Below are 18,588 nucleotides of genomic sequence, written 5' to 3' on the forward strand. Positions count from 1 at the left end.
AGGCGGGCTTGGTCTCGGCTACGCGCAGCGGCCAGCCCCACGGGGACATTTTGGGAGACACCGGGGATTTCCTGAGGAGGAAAAGGACCACGACCCCTCGCGTGCCCCTTGCGGGGACGGAGCCACACGGCCCCGTCTGCCCCCTCAGCCCCGTCCCGGTCCCCGCCCGCAGCTGGGTGGCGCTGCCGGGGGCCGGGGGCTGGTCGCGGCGCGGAGAGGCCGGGACAAGATGGCGCGCAGCAAGGTGAGGGGAGCGGAGAGGGCGGGCAGGGAGCCGGGCTGCGCGGCCGTGCCTGTGAGCTGCCTGCGGGCTTTTCGGTGGGTGCCTGCGGGTGTCTGCCTGGCCTCGCCTTGAGGCAGCAGCCCTAGGACGCTGTGTTACGGCACAGGAGGCAGGGCTGTGCCACTCGCCTCTGAAACTGCGGCTGCCGCTTGGCCGCTGCTGGCGGTACAACGCTAATTTGGGGCGACTGCGGTGCTCCTGCCTTCGGAGTGCAGATGTGGCTGTAGCAGCTGCCGGTGCTCTTCCTGAAATAACAGGGGTGGTTCTGCCGTATTATGAACGCGTGAGAGATCTGTTGGAGAAAGCTGTGCCGTGGTCTCTCTTGTAGCAGCAGCCTGGTATCTCAGTTGGTGGTGCTAAAACTGATGTAGCGCTGAGAGGTTGGAGGCAAAGGAGGGCTTCTGTCACTTTCACCCTGAGTGAAGCAGGCTGGTACACCTGAGCTAGCATCAGTGTGGCCCTACGGTTGTACATCCTGAGCATCTTACCAAGGTAGTTTAGTATCCTACATCTGAAAATGGCAGTCCGGGATGCGCAGAGATAAGATGCCCAGAGACAGATAAATAACAGATGAAGAGACACATAGAGGAGGATTACTGAAAATTTCATGTGTCCAAGAGCCCTGTCCCCTTCCCGAAGAAGGATTCCCTATTGGGGCAGGGCTTGGTGTTCGCTGCCTGCCAGAAAAGCATGCTGGCAGTTGGTGCCTGAGCATTTCCTTTCCTGCAAAACCGTAGCTCACCAGCACCTGCTCGGCTTCTTTGCTTTCATCTTGCTAGCTGTAAAAAGCATGTTACACTTTGGACAACAGGGTTAATTCACCTGTATCTTAAGGCAGGACAGCAACAAGCAGAGTGTGTGCAGTTACTGAAGCTGGTGGAGTCATTCTTCAAGCAGCCAGGTGAGCAGTAACAAGGCTCTTAGGAGAAGCCACCGTAGCCTCGGTTACTGCCCTTATTCTGCTCTTGGCCTCTGCAGACCTGGCCGCCTCAGCCATTCCTGGCTCCCAGGCAAGCTCCCAGTGAAGGCAGTGAGCAATGGGGTATTGAGACAGATATAACCTGCTAGATGACTTGTAGAGACCTGCTGCTGAGCCTTCTTTCCTTCCTCCCCTTGTCGTGCAGTGTATGTGAAGGGAGCTAAAGCAATGCTTATTAAACCGACAGGAGATGTGCATGGTATATTTTGGGAAAAGGAGAAAGGTAAAATACGTTGAGAGCTGCTAATGCAAGGTATTAAACAGTTAAACTGGGCAAACTGTTCCTACAAAGTTAGTATCTTAAAAATATATTCCTTTAGGGGACATAAATAATCAGGACTAAATGTTTAAAAGGTACTTGTGGGGCCATGCAAACTAGGTGAGGCCAACCTGTACCATCTTTCGTGTCTATTCATCCCCTCTCCAAAAGTACTCTATACACTTCATACCTTTTGATTCTCAGTTTTCTGCTTTATTGTCCCCATCCTTTTTGGCAGCTTCACTTTGTAGAGATTTGTATGCATTTTGTTTGAAGCCAGTTTCTTATTTTAAAATACTAGGTACTATGTAAATTTCCTGTATTCCAGCAAATGATAATTTTGTATAAGTGGTGTAATTTAAGCTATTTGCTGTCTATTAGGTAAGATTTTGGCGTGTTTTTAAAGAACCATGGTTTAACCAGTGACAACAGATACGAACTGGCCTGTTGTCAGTATCTTTGGAGATGCAGGGCATAATTTTACTGAATTCCTCTTGTAGCTTCATTTAGTTGGATTGTAAAATTGCTTAAACAAGGTAAGTAGAGTCTGTTAAAACTTTAGGGGAAATTAACAAAGCTAGCTGAATGGACAGTACACTGCAGATAATATTAATAAATGTTTAACAACAGAACTCACAAGAAGCAATTTGATTTTATTTGTATGCTAGTTTATAAATCAGTTAAGGAGAAGACTTAGGCATTGTTGCATATAGTTCAGTTAAAGCAGTGATCAGAAATGCAAACACATATGCCGGCTGGTGGGATTTAAACCCCTAAGTTGAAATGGGAATTTGTTCCTCTAATGCGTTAAGAGTACTGCTGTGTGCTACAGGCACTGGTGCTCACTGTAGAGACACCTCCAGTAGCAATGAGTGTCCTGGCTCTTGCTGGAAACCCTAGGAGTGCAGTCATTTTTGTATTCTTGAATTAGATCAAGCAAGTTTGTATAGTGTTGTGTGGATGTACTGTATTGTGCTGGTAACAGTCAAATGAAGCATCTCTGATTTATTTGCTGGTGTAGAAGAGCCTTTAGAATCTGTTGTGTGTTCATGGAGTTGGATAGAATTTGCTCTTATTGACAGATTATTGTGTAAGATAGGATTTTATGTGTTTTCCACCGAGATACCTGGAACATGGTACAATATTAAATGATTTGCATTTCAGTGCAGTTGTATTGGTTCTGTCCTCCACCATTGGGCCATGTTAATAGTTATTAGTAAAGGAACCAGTAGTGAAGTATTTTGATCATTTTTAGGTTTTGTGTGTTCAAGGATCTGAACTAACCCCTCTATGCTTATAGTGGCCCTCTTACATTCTTATTTGGTATTGTGTTTCCTTTCTAGGCGGCGATAGTGCTGTGTCTGGATGTAGGCTTTACGATGAGTAGTTCTTATCCTGGCGAGGAGTCTTCACTTGAACAAGCCAAGAAGGTTATGACAAAATTTGTGCAGCGACAGGTATTTGTGACTTTGCAGTGGTGTAAAAAAAAAAAAAAAAAAGGGGGGGGGGGGGGGGGACGGACAACCAACCAACCAACCAAAAAAAAAAAACTGGTAAAAAGGGAGACGAAACAATGACATCCGTGAAGTTATTTTTCTCATTTACTAATAATTGAAATAAATGAGAAATGAGCAAGAATTACTCGTTTTTCATGTAGAGCTAACGGTGCTCTTTCAGCTCTATTTTTATGGGTGAGATACAGCAGTTGAATTGGCCACTCTTCTTTTTCAGGTTGGGGAAAAAAACAGCTGTTTGTCTAAAATATTTCAGCATTCTTAAGATTTACCACAGTGAAGACTCATCTCAAGAAATGAGTCAACCAATTTTTGCTTGTTTTATCCCAGACATGCTCATGTCAGTCTGTTAGTTTAATTTTATCTAAATTAGTGATCTCCCTGTAGGATTGCATTTTGGTAGGATGGAACTGAAAGGTAAATCCACTGTACTTGCTGTTATTTTAAAATCAGTTCAGCTTGCTGTCTGTCTAAAATAGATATATATGAATCTACCTGTGTTTTTATATCTGTATTGTATTTTCTCTCCTTCCAGGTTTTTGCTGAGAGTAAAGATGAAGTCGCTGTAGTTTTATTTGGCACAGATGGTACTAGGAATGGCCTTGCCAGCGGAGATCAATACCAGAACATTACTGTACATAGGTCACTAATGCTACCAGATTTTGATTTGCTGGAAGACATTCAAACTGTGATTCAACCAGGCTCTCAACAAGCAGACTGTATCCTTTTGTTGAAGAGCACTTGAACTGACTCAGCTAAGTAGGAGACTGGAAGTTAGTGCTTTAAATTGGGTTCAGGTTTGCCTCCTCACAGTCAGTTAAACTCGGGCCCTGAATCAGTCTTTTTACTGTTTCATCAGATAAATGGGGAAGAGACAAGATTGCAAACCAGACAGGTCATATAGGAACCTCTTGCACAGTAGATGTTTGAAGACTGCTGAGCTCAAAGCATTGCTTGTTACCTAAAATGCATGTTTGTCAGTGCTGGGGGAGGGAAGGGTGAAAGCAGAATATCGTTTCATAGATGAAACACTTTTGTGACATGGTTCATGTTCTGAATGAGATTTTTCTTAATTTTGCTTAGTTCTGGATGCAATTATTGTGTGTATGGACTTGCTTCAGAAGGAAACCGTGTAAGTATGTAGCGTAAAGCCCTTTACAGAATTCTGAACTTGCACTTTGGAGTTGATCTGATTTCTTGTATTACAGTATTGTGTAAATATGGAAAATTTGTTTTGTTTTAAATTAACCAACCAAACAACACACTACATGATTCTGTCCTTGAAGAATTCCCAGGAGACATCTGGCTTCTCTGGGTAATCTGTAAACTTTGATTCAATTGAGAACTTTTCAGTAAGATTCATGAGATAACTAATGACATTATACACAGCACTGATGCTTCACTTAAATAGTGTTACTTTTCTTGTGATGTGTTTAAAAAAAACAGTAATTCAGATGTTAAAAGGCACAGAAAAGGCCTACCAAATTTATAGAGGTGGTGGCAAATCTTACAAAGAAAAAAGAAAACAAAACCAGAACGGTGCATTCAGCCTAGCAAAATAAAGGCTGTTGGAGATAATGTGACTGTTTGTAAATACCCAGCATGTAGAAGATAAATGTGGGAGGTAAACATTGTTTAAGCTGTAGGAAAATGTTGGCACAAGAACAAGTGTTACAGAATTGTCAGCAAATGTACTTAGACTGGAAGTGTGACTGTAACTATCAGCGGACTAGTGTTCCAATAGGAGTGCAGGGAAGGGAAGAGAACCTTACTTCCTCTTAAAAAAGAGATTGAAGACTGCTAATAATATTAAATGATCTAATTGTGAATGCAGAGGACTATACTCTGTGATGCAAGTTTGTATTTTTATGAATAAAGTTAATCTGCATGGAAAGCTATATCAATCTAACAGTTCAAGTTGAGCCGTAAATTAAAATGATGGTATTTATAGCAGTGTAACCTTGAATACCTATGGAACAACTGCTTGTGTTACCTTGTGGGTAAGTTAAGCAAGCCTGTTCCATTTTCACAAGAACAGATTCACAGCTGCATAGGAAATACCCAATAAAATCAATAAACACTCTAATGTATTTTATTAGCATTGTACTTTAATTGTTGAAAATTTGTAGAATTCACTCACTTAAAAGTAGTTAGTGTTTTGCAAAGTCATAGCGCAAGAGTCCTCAGTTTTGTGGGGTAGGAGTGTTCTGGGGGAATAATATAAAGATGTAAACTTACCCTAAATGATTAGAACAATGAAAGAGCAGCTTCTTCCTAGTATTTTTTTTGTCGTCGTTACAAATATATTATTATAGTTTCATTTTTTGTAAGCAAAGAATTATAAAAGGCCTTCTAGATAATATTTCCAACATATGTAAATGTTCTTTTTGTATTTTAAGAGGAAAGAAGTTTGAGAAGAGACACATTGAACTGTTTACAGACCTTAATAGTCCTGTCAGTGAGGATCAGCTGGAAATTATCGTTGCTAACTTGAAGAAAGCAGGAATTTCACTTCAGTTTTTGTAAGTATGGATTTAGCTGTTATACAGAATGCCATTTTAAAGGGAACTAGTTATTCTTTTTAATAATGACCTTGAAGGACCTGGTGATCATTTGGTATATTGTTTCTAAGGAGGAGTACCAATATGTAATGTGCTTGTTATAAGTATTTATATGAATTACACATACCATGAATTCCAGTTATGAACCAAATCCTTTTGATCAGATTGTTTCTTTCCTTTCTGCGGCAGTCTCTCATATTTAGGACTGTTGCCCTCAGACACCCTTCTCTATGGGCTTTCTTCAGTTCAATTTCTTAATACATCTTGTTTTTCGATCTGCCTCGTCTTTACTCTCTTATCCCTCCCTCTTGGTAGACATCTTTACTGAAGTATGATGCCCAGAATTGGTGCAGCACTCTAGTCAAGACAATACCAAAGCCAAGTAGACCTGAAGTATTAATTCATGTGTTTTGCAAGCCATGCAGCTCTTTGTACTTCTGACTGCAACTAGATAGAAAATGTGAATCTTGATGCAATTTTTGTTTTGTTAGTTTTGGTCTGAATTAGAGTAATCAATTTTCTGATTACTACTCTTTGTGTTCTTAGTCTGCCGTTTCCAGTGAATGATGATGATGGAGGTGGAGATACAAGTGCCAGCATACGTTCTCATTTGCAGCAAAACCCTTTCCCAAGAAAGGGGCTAACTGGGCAGCAGAAGGAAGGAGTTGATGTGGTGACCAAATTGATGCATACTTTGGATGAAGGAGGGCTGGAAGAAATTTATACTTACAGGTAAACTTGGTTAGTCCTCTTTATCATGCTCTAAACTTATTTTCTGTTTTCTCCACCAAAAGGTTAAATGAATTAAATAGCCACTTCCAGTTTCACTGAAGTCAGTGAATTTTATAACTTGGTACCTTCAGTCCCTTTCAAACAGCTTTGTATGTAGCTCTAAAATAGATGGAAAAGCTTACAGATTTCAGTGGAAAATTATTTCTGTCTTACATATCTATATTTAAGGAAGAAAACTGATTTTCCTTCATCTTCAATGTTTGAGCATCTTTGAGGGAAGGTTTCTATAAATGAGATTTTTAAAGCATGTTTTTGAAATAAATATGGAATTTGTGATATGGTGCATTTGCATTTAATGATAGCCTTTGTTTCTTGGTCTGAGACTTCTTGTAACTTGCTCGTTTGTCAAGCTCCCACAACTGTTTTCATGGTTGTTGTTTGTTATTAATCATTTTTTGTGAAGTTTCCTTCACTCACCCTGCCCAGCTGATCTGGTTTGTATAACAGCAGTCAACTAAACTGTTGCTTGAGCAGTAGTGTCATGCTACTTTACAGGGCAGCCTGAGTCTGTAGAAAAAAGCAGGTTTTGTCATTGCATCAAAAGATTGTCTAGAGAAGCAGTATCTTTCTGGGCCCGTTTATCCTTTAGCTTAATGCATATGGATTATTCTATGATGTGGCTTACCCCCTTCTTTTTTTTTTTTTTATTGCAGGCTCCTGCTAGTGTGTAAGCTGTATTTGTGCCATGCTTTGAGGGGTAATCCAAAATCTTTGGTTAAATAGGCATTTGGCTAATAGATTCAAGCTTTAGTTGTTTAAGAATATGTGAGGTTTCAGATGCAGTTAAGTTGCTTATCAAGCTTTAAGAAGTCAGCCTTGCAAAGCTGTCATGATAATTTACCAGCTCAGATGCACTCTGTTTTCCTATATTAATTATTCCTGCTGGTATAAAAAAAAATAATTAAAAAAAATCAGTCATGCAAATAAATTAGTCATGCAAGGAAAGTAAGCAAGATAATTTTCTTGTGTTGTTTTAGGGTTTGATATTCTGGCTATCAAGCAAGAGTTCCTTCTGTTGCCTCATTTTTTTGGAGGAAGTGTGAGGAAAGCAGAGGAAAAAAATGTTTTTAAAGTACTAGTGTGCATTTACTAGTGTTCTATTGGCTGAATAGCCTTCCATAATAGGGAGTGTTTTTCTTCTATAAATACAGAAATTAAAAGATAGAATTAATAAATTAAGCTTGGATGACTTTTTTAGGCATTTGTCACTTTCAGGTATTTGATTTTCACATCCCTCCTTGAACATGTGTTGCAGTAATTTTAATAATGTACTCACAAATTCTTTTTAAAACTCTTATATTGATGTTTCTGTTGTCAGAAAAAGTATTTTTTTTCTTCCCTCCCTTCCTTCCTTCCAGGGGAAAGAAAAGGGATATTTAATGTTTGTCATTATATAATGTGTTTTTTCCTTTCATAGTGTTTGTGTTAGAATTTAAAAAACAAAACCAAACCAAACAATGCTGCTTATGCTAAGAAAGTTGAAAAGTAGAAGAGCAGGTGGAACTCTCTACTAATGTTTTTAAGAGCTGATCTTAATATCTGCTAGACAAACTCTTTCAATGATGAGATGTATGTTTTGGGTTTTATCATGATGTGAAAAAGGTGAGGTCAATGCTGTTTTGCTTCGTCATGCAATAAAAATGACATTGTTTGAGCACCTTTGTCTGCACTGAAATTATATAGCAAAATAGCTAATACAGTTTGCTATTCTAGAGTGCAACAATTAAGTCTGTTTGATTTTACTATAATAGAATATAAATCACTTTTATTTCCAGCTTTTAAATTTTGGACTACAGTGCTTAAATTTGAGCAATTGGATAAACACTTCTTGGTATAAGTTCATTGAAGTTCCCTTTTTTTATTTTATGAACTTGCACATATGATGTTTAGGCGAGAAATATTCAGAGTAACTTGTTTCATTCTGACTGAATGCTCTGGAAATAATGAGTTCATTAGCACTGTATTAAAAAAAAAAAAGTGAAAAGTTAATTACCACACAAACAAAATCACGTTAATTGAAACTGGATTCTTTATTTCTTCACCTCCACTGCAGAAAACATTTCACCACCTGGAGAAGCCTTTTCTAATTTAGGTTGTTCAGCTAACTACATGCCCTAATTGGGTGAGCACAGATAAATGTAAAATGCTTAATAAGCAGTTGTGTAGTTTCCTCACAAGACCTATAGTGCTGTCTTAAAGCCCTAATGTCACACCGTCATAAAGGCTCAAGATGGGAATAATCTACTGTGCCACCTCTTTTGTTCTTTCTCTTTTCTGACAATGGTTAATGACAAGATTATTCACACAGTTTATTTTATAATGCTTCATGCAGTTTAAGTTGAAACAATTGGGCTCCTGCATCTCCTTGAAGAGAGTGTATTGTCTGCAATGTTTTATTACAGTTCACCAAAGAGTTCATTTCTGTTTTCTTGATTCCATCGTTTAGAGAGAGCCTGGAGCGTCTTTCAATGTTTAAGAAAATAGAAAGAAGACCTGCAGCTTGGTCCTGCCAGTTAACTATTGGTTCCAATTTGTCCATAAAGATTGTGGCCTACAAATCAGTAAGTTCTTAAAATCGTATGTTTTAGTGTACTTTAGCAAGCAGTTAGGTGCAGCTGCATTTTTATTTTAATTTTTTTTTAACCTTTAAGGAAAGAGACATTAAACATCCAAAATAATAACGGTAGAGATCTTGTGTTTAGAAGTTAGTGCATCTGAAACTGTGGTTCCCACAGCAACTCTTAGCTGCACCGCATTGTACACATATGCTAAAGAACAAAAATTCACGATGTATAGAAATAGAAGTAATTGCTGTCTACACTGTGAAGCTTAATGGTGTTTAAGTTGATGAACCTGCTCTTTTGTGAAGCTTTCCGTTCAGCATAAATGAAATGTCTGCTGCTCAGTGGGACTTAATATACATTTCTTAACTCCTAGGCATGAGAGGAATTTTGTGTGTGTGTGTGTAAAAGAGGTAAGTTTTACCAGCTATTGTTCCAAGTCACATCTATTGTTATTTCAGACTTGAAAAAAGTTTATTTTTTTTCAGCTTGTTTGCTTTATACTGTTTGACAGAGCTTATATGTCATCTGTTTCGCTTGTAGTTTTTTTGGTTCCTTCACACAGTGCTAGGAAGAAGTGTATTTAAGCACAAAAAATGTGCAAAATTCCAGTAACTGAAGAATTATTAGGTAACTGTGTAGTGTGGCAGTACTGATTAATGTTGTGAGATGGAGATTGGTTGGTTTGTTACTTAAATCCAAGACTAGGAGTCTGACCAACATTGTAAGGTTTTAAGATGTATTTAGAAGCGGACATATATTTGATTTTGAAAGATAGGTGTAGTAGCCTTTAAAGAGCTCTCTGCTGCCAGCTTTCTTTTTATACTTTGTTTGGTCAGGATATTCTTCTAGACATGTACAAATCCAGAGTCCCTTCCCAAAGGTGTTCACACACAAAATAAATGAAGCTTATGAAGGAGCAACATGAACCAAGTGGCTAGTATGGTGTCACATAGCAATTGGATGAGGGCTAGCAGTAGACTTCTAATGTCTACTGCCGTAATCCATTCTGTCTTTTTCTGTTTTCTGCCCAGTTCTCCATTTTTATTCTCATTCATTTACTTCTCCATCAATTTCACTTAAATAGAGAAGAAAGCGTATTTCTTTCCCTGTAGTTAGGAAACATTTGCTCATTGCAGATATATTTTTCCTTCTTTCCCTTCCCAGTCCAGTAATACAGCTTATATCTTTTTCTGCTGTTTGGGGAAGTTGCAGTAACACTTTTATGCTGTAGTATGGTAATGTGATGCAAAACTTGGACAAATGGACTTATTGAGTGAGTCTTCTTCTATCATTAACATATACCTTAATGCTTTGTAAAAAAGCGCGCACGTATTTGTGTAGGAAGTAACATGCAACTTGCTCGCTAGGTATTTTAGCCTGTGACTAAAAGACTTTCACAAATGACCTAGCCATGACTTTATTAAACAACCAAGGCAAGAATGCAGTCAGTATGATACAGCTTAATGTTTGACAGCTCTCATACAGATAAAACAGTGTGCTGAAAGCACTGTGGTAGCAGTCAGGGATGTATTTTTTGGCTCTAATTATTCCTCCCTTACTGGCAAAATAATGTAGCACTTGGTCTAAGAATTTTTTTTGTGTTGTAGTAAGCACTCTGTATCTAACTGAAATGTTAATATTCCTTTACGTTCTCATATAAAGCTTACAGAAGAGAAGGTGAAAAAAATGTGGACAGTTGTAGATGCTAAAACCCTCAAAAAAGAAGATGTACAAAAAGAAACTGTTTACTGCTTGAACGATGACGATGAGACAGAGGTTCAGAAAGATGATACTATTCAAGGTATGGCTCCTTTATGTGCACCCTGAAGGCAAACCAAAGATAATAGATTGTTCTTTTAAATCATCTAAGTGCTTTTTAGTTGTATAGTTAGAAGTCTGTGATATTAGGCTGCAAACTCTGTAAGCCATTGGAACACAGAGATAATGAGTCTTTGCATATTCTAAAAATTCTTATTTTTCCTACTAATAGGACTAGCAGTAATAATCCCACCAGGTGGAACTTGGAAGGGACTTACACCTTACTAAACTGTACTCTGGAAGATCATCTCAATTCTGTAGTCAGTATTCATGCTACCTTTACTCTTCAAATCTCAGTTGTACTGGTAACATGAATACTTTCATAGCACTGTTTTTGTTTCCAGATAGGCAACTGTTCCAGATATTCTGCAGATGAGAGATAAAACCGTTGAAGGAAGGGGTAGTGTTGAAGAGCTTTACCTTTAAATTATTAACTTACCTTTCAATTTCATGAGAGGTCTGATTTGAAGTAGTGGTATGCAGAGTACTTCTTTTGTAACCTTCAGTTTCTTGCTGAGTAGATGAAGTTCATGGGAAGACTAAAGGTCTCAGAAGCGTTATGAAATAATCTACTTTTTAAAAGTGGAGTTAGTCAAATGTGTATTTTTCTTGTGACTATATTTTGTTACTGATTTTTTTTCTATCCAGTTTACTCTTTGAGTCCCACACAAGTAGGGCAAACGTATTAGCTACAAAGGGCAGAACTATTCAGATAACAGTATAGAAATTGCTGTTAAAGAATAAAACAAATTGGAAAATGAAGACAAATACTGTGGTTTTTATTTAACCTTTCCACTTTAGCAGAGGTGTTTTATAGTAATAGCAAATAAAAATGTACCAACATCAGTGCAATTTTTTTGTTTCTTTAAACAGAAATAATGGGTAAAAGCTAGCACTCTTTGACTTATAATTTCAAAACTTTTAGTAAATCTAGAAAAAAAAATCCACTTTTAATAATGAATATTTCGAAGCCTTTGTGACTGTTCTTTGCTGATGTCCTTGAATGCCCCAGCTGGTAAATGGCTGTGGGATGCTAGTAAACAGAAGCGGTGAACAGTCCCATGTAAATAAAAGAGACCATGAATTTCTGTGTCAATGGTGTAATATTTTTTTATAGATAAAAAGCAGATGATGCCTCATGGACTTCTGTGGACATTTTGAGAATTGGCATAATTAGACAATATTTTGCATTTGAAGTACACATACTAAAGTATCTTTTGGTCTGGCTGCTTCTTTTCTTTTCAGTTTCCAGGAAAATTTGTTTGCACATAGGCTTTTCATCCAGGGATTTACTTCTGTTCCTTCCCTCACCTGAAGATACGTCAGTGACAGTGTAATAAAGTGATAATGTTACTGGGTGTAACTTAGGGTGGGGGAATAAGCAGCTGGAACAGGTGATAGCTGAAAAACTAACAGGTGCCTAATTCATGCACGTATCCCTGCAATGTAAGGTGAAGAAAGTAAAACAGAAATGTATAGAAAGACAGCTTTTCCATGCAAGGGTGTTTTGATTTTCCCTTGTGTGATGGTGTATCTCACTTCCACTGTTAACACATTTGTTCTATGAATCCCTTGTGGTGCCATTTCCTTTCCATAATTTGCGGTATGCTTTTTCTACTACACTTGTGCGGAGTGTTGTAGTTTATTTGCTTAAATCTATTCTGTGGGCATAACTTTGTTAGGCAAGATGTTCAGTTTCCTTATTTGCTTTCCTGCTCTCTATGAGGGCAGTTATGTTACATAAAATGATGTACAGGGGGTGCAAGTGCTGTTCATAAAGTACAAAATGTCTGTGGGGTGTGTGCTTTTTTTGTTAACAGGGAAAGTAATTTGAGTGTGTGGAGTGTAGCTGTAGGGCATGCGTGCTTTGTTAAAATATTCAGAGAGCTAATTTCAGTGTTAGAATGGTAGGCCCATATGCTTACCAGATGCTCCTCTCTTGTTCTCCAGGGTTTCGCTATGGGAGTGATATCATTCCTTTTTCCAGAGAAGATGAAGAGCAAATGAAATACAAAGCTGAAGCAAAATGTTTTTCTGTTTTGGGATTCAGCAGATCCTCTCAGGTACATTACTAAACTTATTTCCATTCAACTTGCTCAGTTGTTAAAGACATGTGACTTCCATGTGAATTTGCTGAAGTTGTTTTATTGTACTGGGAATGAGGCATCTGCTGTCAGGCGTGACAGGAGTGACTTTACACGTATGTAGTCTTGTGAAGAAGAGACAGTAGTAAATATGGACATGAGGTGTTCAATGAAAGCAAGAGCCACTGATCTCAGATCTCTACAAAGTGGCTGCTGATGTACTGTAGTCTCATTTCATGTGAGTAAATTAAATAGTGTTGACAAATCTGCAACAGAAGGTGGTCTCTCTTCTGTTCAGGTTATGCAGAAACCTTCTTGGGCCTTGTCCAGCCATGAGTGTGTTCTTTTTACTTTCTAACAGAAGAAACCTCTTCCTCAGCGTTAGAGAAATGTTAAAGAAACCTTGAGAGCTAACTCCATTCATTTTTGTTTCCATAAGTATTAGTTGATGAACTGTGCCTTTCCTTTTGGTTCTACTATAACAAAAATTAAGTCTAGAACTCTGTTCTACATTCTCTCTACATAAGAGAGAACTTAGATGAAGGTAGCATTGCTCAAAAACTCTCCATATCCCAATGAAATCTACATTTTTTTGTGAATGTATGCACTTAGCTGTACTTGTGGCATTAATTTTGTCATCCATTTTACCTGGAGGCTTAAAAAAAAACACTCCTTCCTGAAATGGGATATATGAGGAGAAAATACAGAAATGTGAGTGCCAGTAATTTCTAGAAATTGTAAGCTGCCTCCACTCTTTCTTTTCCAGGACGTTGCACAGAGTCACTGAAACTTTACTCCATCTTAGAGTAAAGTTCACCACCCGAAGCTTAAACAAAATCATAGGGTAACTCTGCCTTCTGTTCTAAAGGCTCCCAGGCCTCCTGCTCTTCTTTGAAATGTCTCACTGCCTCTACAAAATAGAATGCTTGATAAAAGGCTGAGGAATCATTACCTTTGCCAGGAAGAAAAGGTGCTGATGAAATAGGAAGTATCTGTATAAGATAACTCCCAACTGTTTTTAACTAAATATATTTTTTTAACTAAACATATTTCTTCTCTACAGTGCAAGTAGCACAGATAACCCTGTGTATTGCTAGATATGTTGTTTAACGATTGCAGTGTGATGATCTAAAGCATATTATTGCCCGAGGAGTTAGGAAGTTACATTTGATTACTTAAAATTAGAAGCCAGCCTAAATGAGACCTGTAACCTTACTGCTCCTTGAGGACATTCAGGATTTAAATTGAAGTAACACAGTAACTTATGTATTGAAAATAATTGATCAAGGAAACACATCATGCTTGAGTTTATATGCCCTGAATTGGCCAGGGCAGAGAGATGTCAGGGGCTGCTAAACCCTGTACCAGGAACTGGGTTTAACATACGAAACTTTGTCTGAACTCAGGGTTTTAATGAGACAGGTGGTTTTTGTTTTGTTTTTTATCTTTTCACATTTTATTAGTTTACAGCTGAGTCTCATTGTCTTCATTTCATTCTTTAAGATCTGTTTCACTGTGTGTGGTGCTTTCTCAGCTGGAGGCTTGCCTCCTATTTCAACTTGAAGTCTGACTTTTATTGAAAAGAGAAACTGAGTTGAAAGCAGATGAGAACTGTCGTGCTCCTGTAAGTGAGCAGTCTTTTCATTTGCATGTTTTTCCACCATTGGTCGGGAGTGTGGTAACACTTCCAGATTGCCTGTATATAATTTAGTGTAGGAATAATGTTTTGATCCACATAAATATGCCTCAAACAATTAAGAAATCGTTTTTGTATTTTTCAATGCACAAAATATTGCTTTTGACAATTTTTATGATGTGCTTCTCCTGTCCAGATTTCATAACAAACAGGAATGGAACTACATCTTAAACAGTGTGTGCTCTGGTCCTCTAACTGGGAGTGGGAGTAATTAAGCCTAATAGTGGTTGCAAATACCTCAGTGGAATGAAGTTATTAAGGTGTGATGCCAGGATTAAAATTACTTTGTACAGATAATGATATCAGGAGAATATACAACTAGAATTTTCAAGTTGTGTGCTTTCCTTATGTTTTGGCTCCTGAACTTTATTGTTTGGAGTCATAATACTAACACTATCCAAATGTATGCTTGGTTTTATTTTTTTTTTAAACTTTGGAGAAAAGATGATTTAACTGGAGAAACTGGAGCAGCTCCAAATGCATAATTAAAGGAGTAGAACCACCTCATATTATTTTCTTAGTTATTCATATCCCTCAGGAAAAAAGATCAGAGGCCGCTTAAACTTTGATTTTTAATTTATAAGCAATTCTGTGTAAATAAAGAAATAATACTTGAAAATATTACAAAGGATCGATCCATTTCTCTGGCAAACAGAAAAGGTGCAGTGATGCACATATCTGGGTATTTATACTGAGCATAAAATGCCTCAGCTTTTTAAGACAGAAGAGCAAAGAATAATTGCAGGTAGAGTAATTTGAGTTCAAGAATTGTTCTGTAATACATAAAAGTGATCTGCTCAGGTGTAAGTTGTCACTGACTTCAGCAGCATTATGGTAATTTGCTACATAATGAAACTCCAGGTAGTTTGGAGTTGGTGTAATTTGAAGAGATTTTCTTTAACAAAGAAAGGTCATTTTAAGTAGTGTTCTTAGTAATGTGCAGTCTTTTGTGACATCTTTTCATAGTCATAGAATGGCTTGGCTTAGAAGGGACCTTAAAGACCATCCAGTTCCAACCCCCTTTTCTGCTGTTGTAGTGATTCTCTGGGTGTGTCTCAGCCTCTGCAGCTCCAGCTGTTGGAGCAGTGCCCATTAATGAAACTTTTTTTTTGTCAGCCATAGAATCATTAAGGTTGGAAAAGACCTCCAAGATCATCTGGTCCAACCATCACCCTACTACCAATGTCACCCACTAAACCATGTCCCTAAGCACCAGGTCCAACCTTTCCTTAAACCTCCAAGGACAGTGACTAAACTCTGCTAACAGAAGTACTTCGCTAGCACAGCTGTATATACTACCTGTTGCTGTTGAAGTAGCTTTATTAAGTAAGGATGTGACTTTCTTCAGTTCCTTTTTCATTTATTTTTGCTAGCAAAATTTGATAATATAGACGCAGCATAGTGTCGGTTAAGTTTAGGTGTTCTGTTAACTACTGTAGCTTTTCACACTGACTGTTGAATTATTGCAGTGGTATCCAGACTCGTAATAGCTGCAAGTACCGTAGTCTTTCATTCCTGCCCATCAGTGGGACAGACAAGGGAATGTCCCGCAGAATATGACTGAGTATTCATATTGAGTGATAAATGGAGTTATGAAACACATATAGGGCTTCAGCTTATATGCACAGTAATTAAAGTTTGTGGCTTCTCATTTGATTAATGCTTTGGTTGTGTAATAATTTAATTGGTCCAGGTACATTAACAACATTTGTTTTAGATCAAGCTAACCCCTGACCATTTGAATCTGTAGATTCAGAGGCACTGTTACATGGGAAACCAGGTTCTCAAGGTCTTTGCAGCGAAAGATGATGAGGTAAGGTGAATTCAAGTTTAACGCTGAAAGCAATTTACCATGGAACATAAAAGAATAGTAGTGGTGCTTGAGATTATTCCTTCTTTCCATGTTAATGAAACAGAAAGATTCTTAATGCAGTTTACAGTGTTGTTCCATTACCCATTAACATAAAAAGACTTTGGATTAGACCCCACATGAATGCCGTATGTCATGGACAATGATAAACTGGTAAATAATGATATTTGTGCAAGGACATGGGGAACCTGGAATTGGTACTTAAATCCATTTTCATATAGACCAAGAGTGTACCCTGTACCTATTGTTTAGACCACACCTCCAAATTATTTTAAACATAAGAAGTAAAAGCTTCACTGGAGAGCTGAGATGCCTGCCCTTTAAGGGTCTGACTGCTTGTCCTTTCTCTCTGTCTCATAACATTTCTGAGTTTTTCACACCTAGCGGAAAAGATGGTATGTGCAGGATCTAAAGTTTATCCTTAACTTTCAATGGACAAGCTACTATGTTGGGATTTGAACTTTTTATTTTTTTCTTGAACATGAAAGTGCTTGCGTCATTTATAGCTGAAATGGCAAGTAATTTTGACTAAGTCAGTGCTGTTGAATTCGCTGTGGAAGGTGTATTTCAGCAGACTAATGAGAACTTGCATGGCTACATTTTCTTTACAGAATGCAGCAGTTGCTTTTTCAGCCCTTGTTCATGCATTGGATGAGTTGAAAGTAGTAGCTATAGTGCGTTATGTTTATGATAGAAGATGTAACCCACAAATTGGCGTGGCTTTTCCATATATTAAGGATGCATATGAGGTAATTTTTCACTTTTTCCTTGTTTAGAGAGCCTCCTTATTGTTACTTTGCAAATGCTAATTAATAAATGATCATAATTGAACGATACGAATTGGCGGTGTTGTGTAAAAAAAAAAATTGGCGGTGTTTTATTAAAAAAAAAAAACAAAAACAGAAAACCAATGTGATTGTTGTAGTAATTTTATGAAATAATACTGAGTCTTAGGACAAGGAGGTAGTAAATAATTATACTGTCCTCTATATTAGAGATTTAAATTATTATTATTAAAATATAAATTATTTAATTTTGTAATCCTGGAAATCTGAGTCTGTTGGCATCTAAGAAAGGTACTTAGCAAGAAAACAATGATAACTTGTCTGTATTACTAACTACCTTTCAGAGTACAGTCCACAATTGTGGTAGATTCTTTCATTGTCTTTAACTGCAGAATTACCTCCGGGTTGCTTGGTAGTGCAAAATTTGAATTTATAACTGGCATTTCAGGCACATCCAACTACATTGTTGTCATTAGGTTTCTGAGTCAACAGGGAATGAGGGAAGGAGCTAACAGCATTTAGAGCTACTGATTAAATTCATATGGAGAGTCAGGAAGATAGTAATATATTCATTTACTTGAAAAGGTTATTTAAAAAAATGTACAAAACTTTTAGTCCTTTTCTTAAAAAAAGTAACCCACAATCACAATTGAAATAATTTCTTTAAAAGTTCAGGGACCCAAAAGTAACATAGTTTGTAAGATTTTTTGCTGCATGTTTCCACCGATCTTTCTTACGAGACACTATTGAAAGAGCTGAATATATATAGCATGGCTAAGCAATGACTAAGGTGGGGGTGGACATAAGTCTTCAGGCTTTTGAAGGTTATAAACATAAAGGATGGAAAGGAATTATTTAGGGTGGTATGAACTGGAGGAGGTATTTGAATAAAGAGAAAATTAGCATGAGAATGTTAGGAAAAAAATGACTTTGAAATGCAGTAAGCAGTGATAAAACCTCCCAGAGCTCCAAGGTATGGGATGTTCAAAGTGTGGCTGGATGGAAATCTACATAAGAAAAAGGATTTGATGACCTCAGAGGTCTTCATTCAACCTATAGAAAAATGATAAGTGTAGCCATCGCTGTATTCTTAAATCATCTTTTGTTTTATACTACTTAAAACAGAGTTGCTTTATAAATATTTTACGGAATTACTTTGATATGCACTGATATTAGATCTTTTAATTTTTTTTGTTTATATTGCCCTGATAGGGCACTTGGGGATACTTTGTATTTCTGTAGGCTCAGTTGCTTCTTTCTTGATTTTTTCTTCTTACTTTCATTTTGCTCAGTGTCTCATCTATGTGCAATTACCGTACTCGGAAGATGTAAGACAATATGTGTTTTCATCCCTGAAAAACAATAAAAAATTCACTCCTACAG

General features: G+C 37.6%; 1 protein-coding gene across 2 annotated transcripts in view; it reads left to right on the forward strand.

Moving 5' to 3' along the window:
- XRCC5 (X-ray repair cross complementing 5) overlaps positions 1-18,588 on the forward strand; it is a 46,436-nt gene continuing 27,848 nt past the window's right edge. Inside the window, exons 1-12 of one of the 2 annotated variants that reach the window (XM_050711704.1) lie at positions 1-244; positions 2,865-2,978; positions 3,571-3,754; positions 4,119-4,167; positions 5,435-5,557; positions 6,143-6,328; positions 8,835-8,949; positions 10,615-10,753; positions 12,721-12,833; positions 16,301-16,363; positions 17,032-17,169; positions 18,498-18,588. In XM_050711704.1, the coding sequence (XP_050567661.1) occupies positions 230-244; positions 2,865-2,978; positions 3,571-3,754; positions 4,119-4,167; positions 5,435-5,557; positions 6,143-6,328; positions 8,835-8,949; positions 10,615-10,753; positions 12,721-12,833; positions 16,301-16,363; positions 17,032-17,169; positions 18,498-18,588 (1,330 nt within the window). In that variant the 5' untranslated portion in view covers positions 1-229. The remainder of the gene's footprint in view (positions 245-2,864; positions 2,979-3,570; positions 3,755-4,118; positions 4,168-5,434; positions 5,558-6,142; positions 6,329-8,834; positions 8,950-10,614; positions 10,754-12,720; positions 12,834-16,300; positions 16,364-17,031; positions 17,170-18,497) is intronic. The other variant, XM_035572648.2, reaches the window with a different exon arrangement.

Source organism: Cygnus atratus, chromosome 6 (genome assembly GCF_013377495.2).
Source record: "Cygnus atratus isolate AKBS03 ecotype Queensland, Australia chromosome 6, CAtr_DNAZoo_HiC_assembly, whole genome shotgun sequence".
Taxonomy (NCBI): domain Eukaryota; kingdom Metazoa; phylum Chordata; class Aves; order Anseriformes; family Anatidae; genus Cygnus; species Cygnus atratus.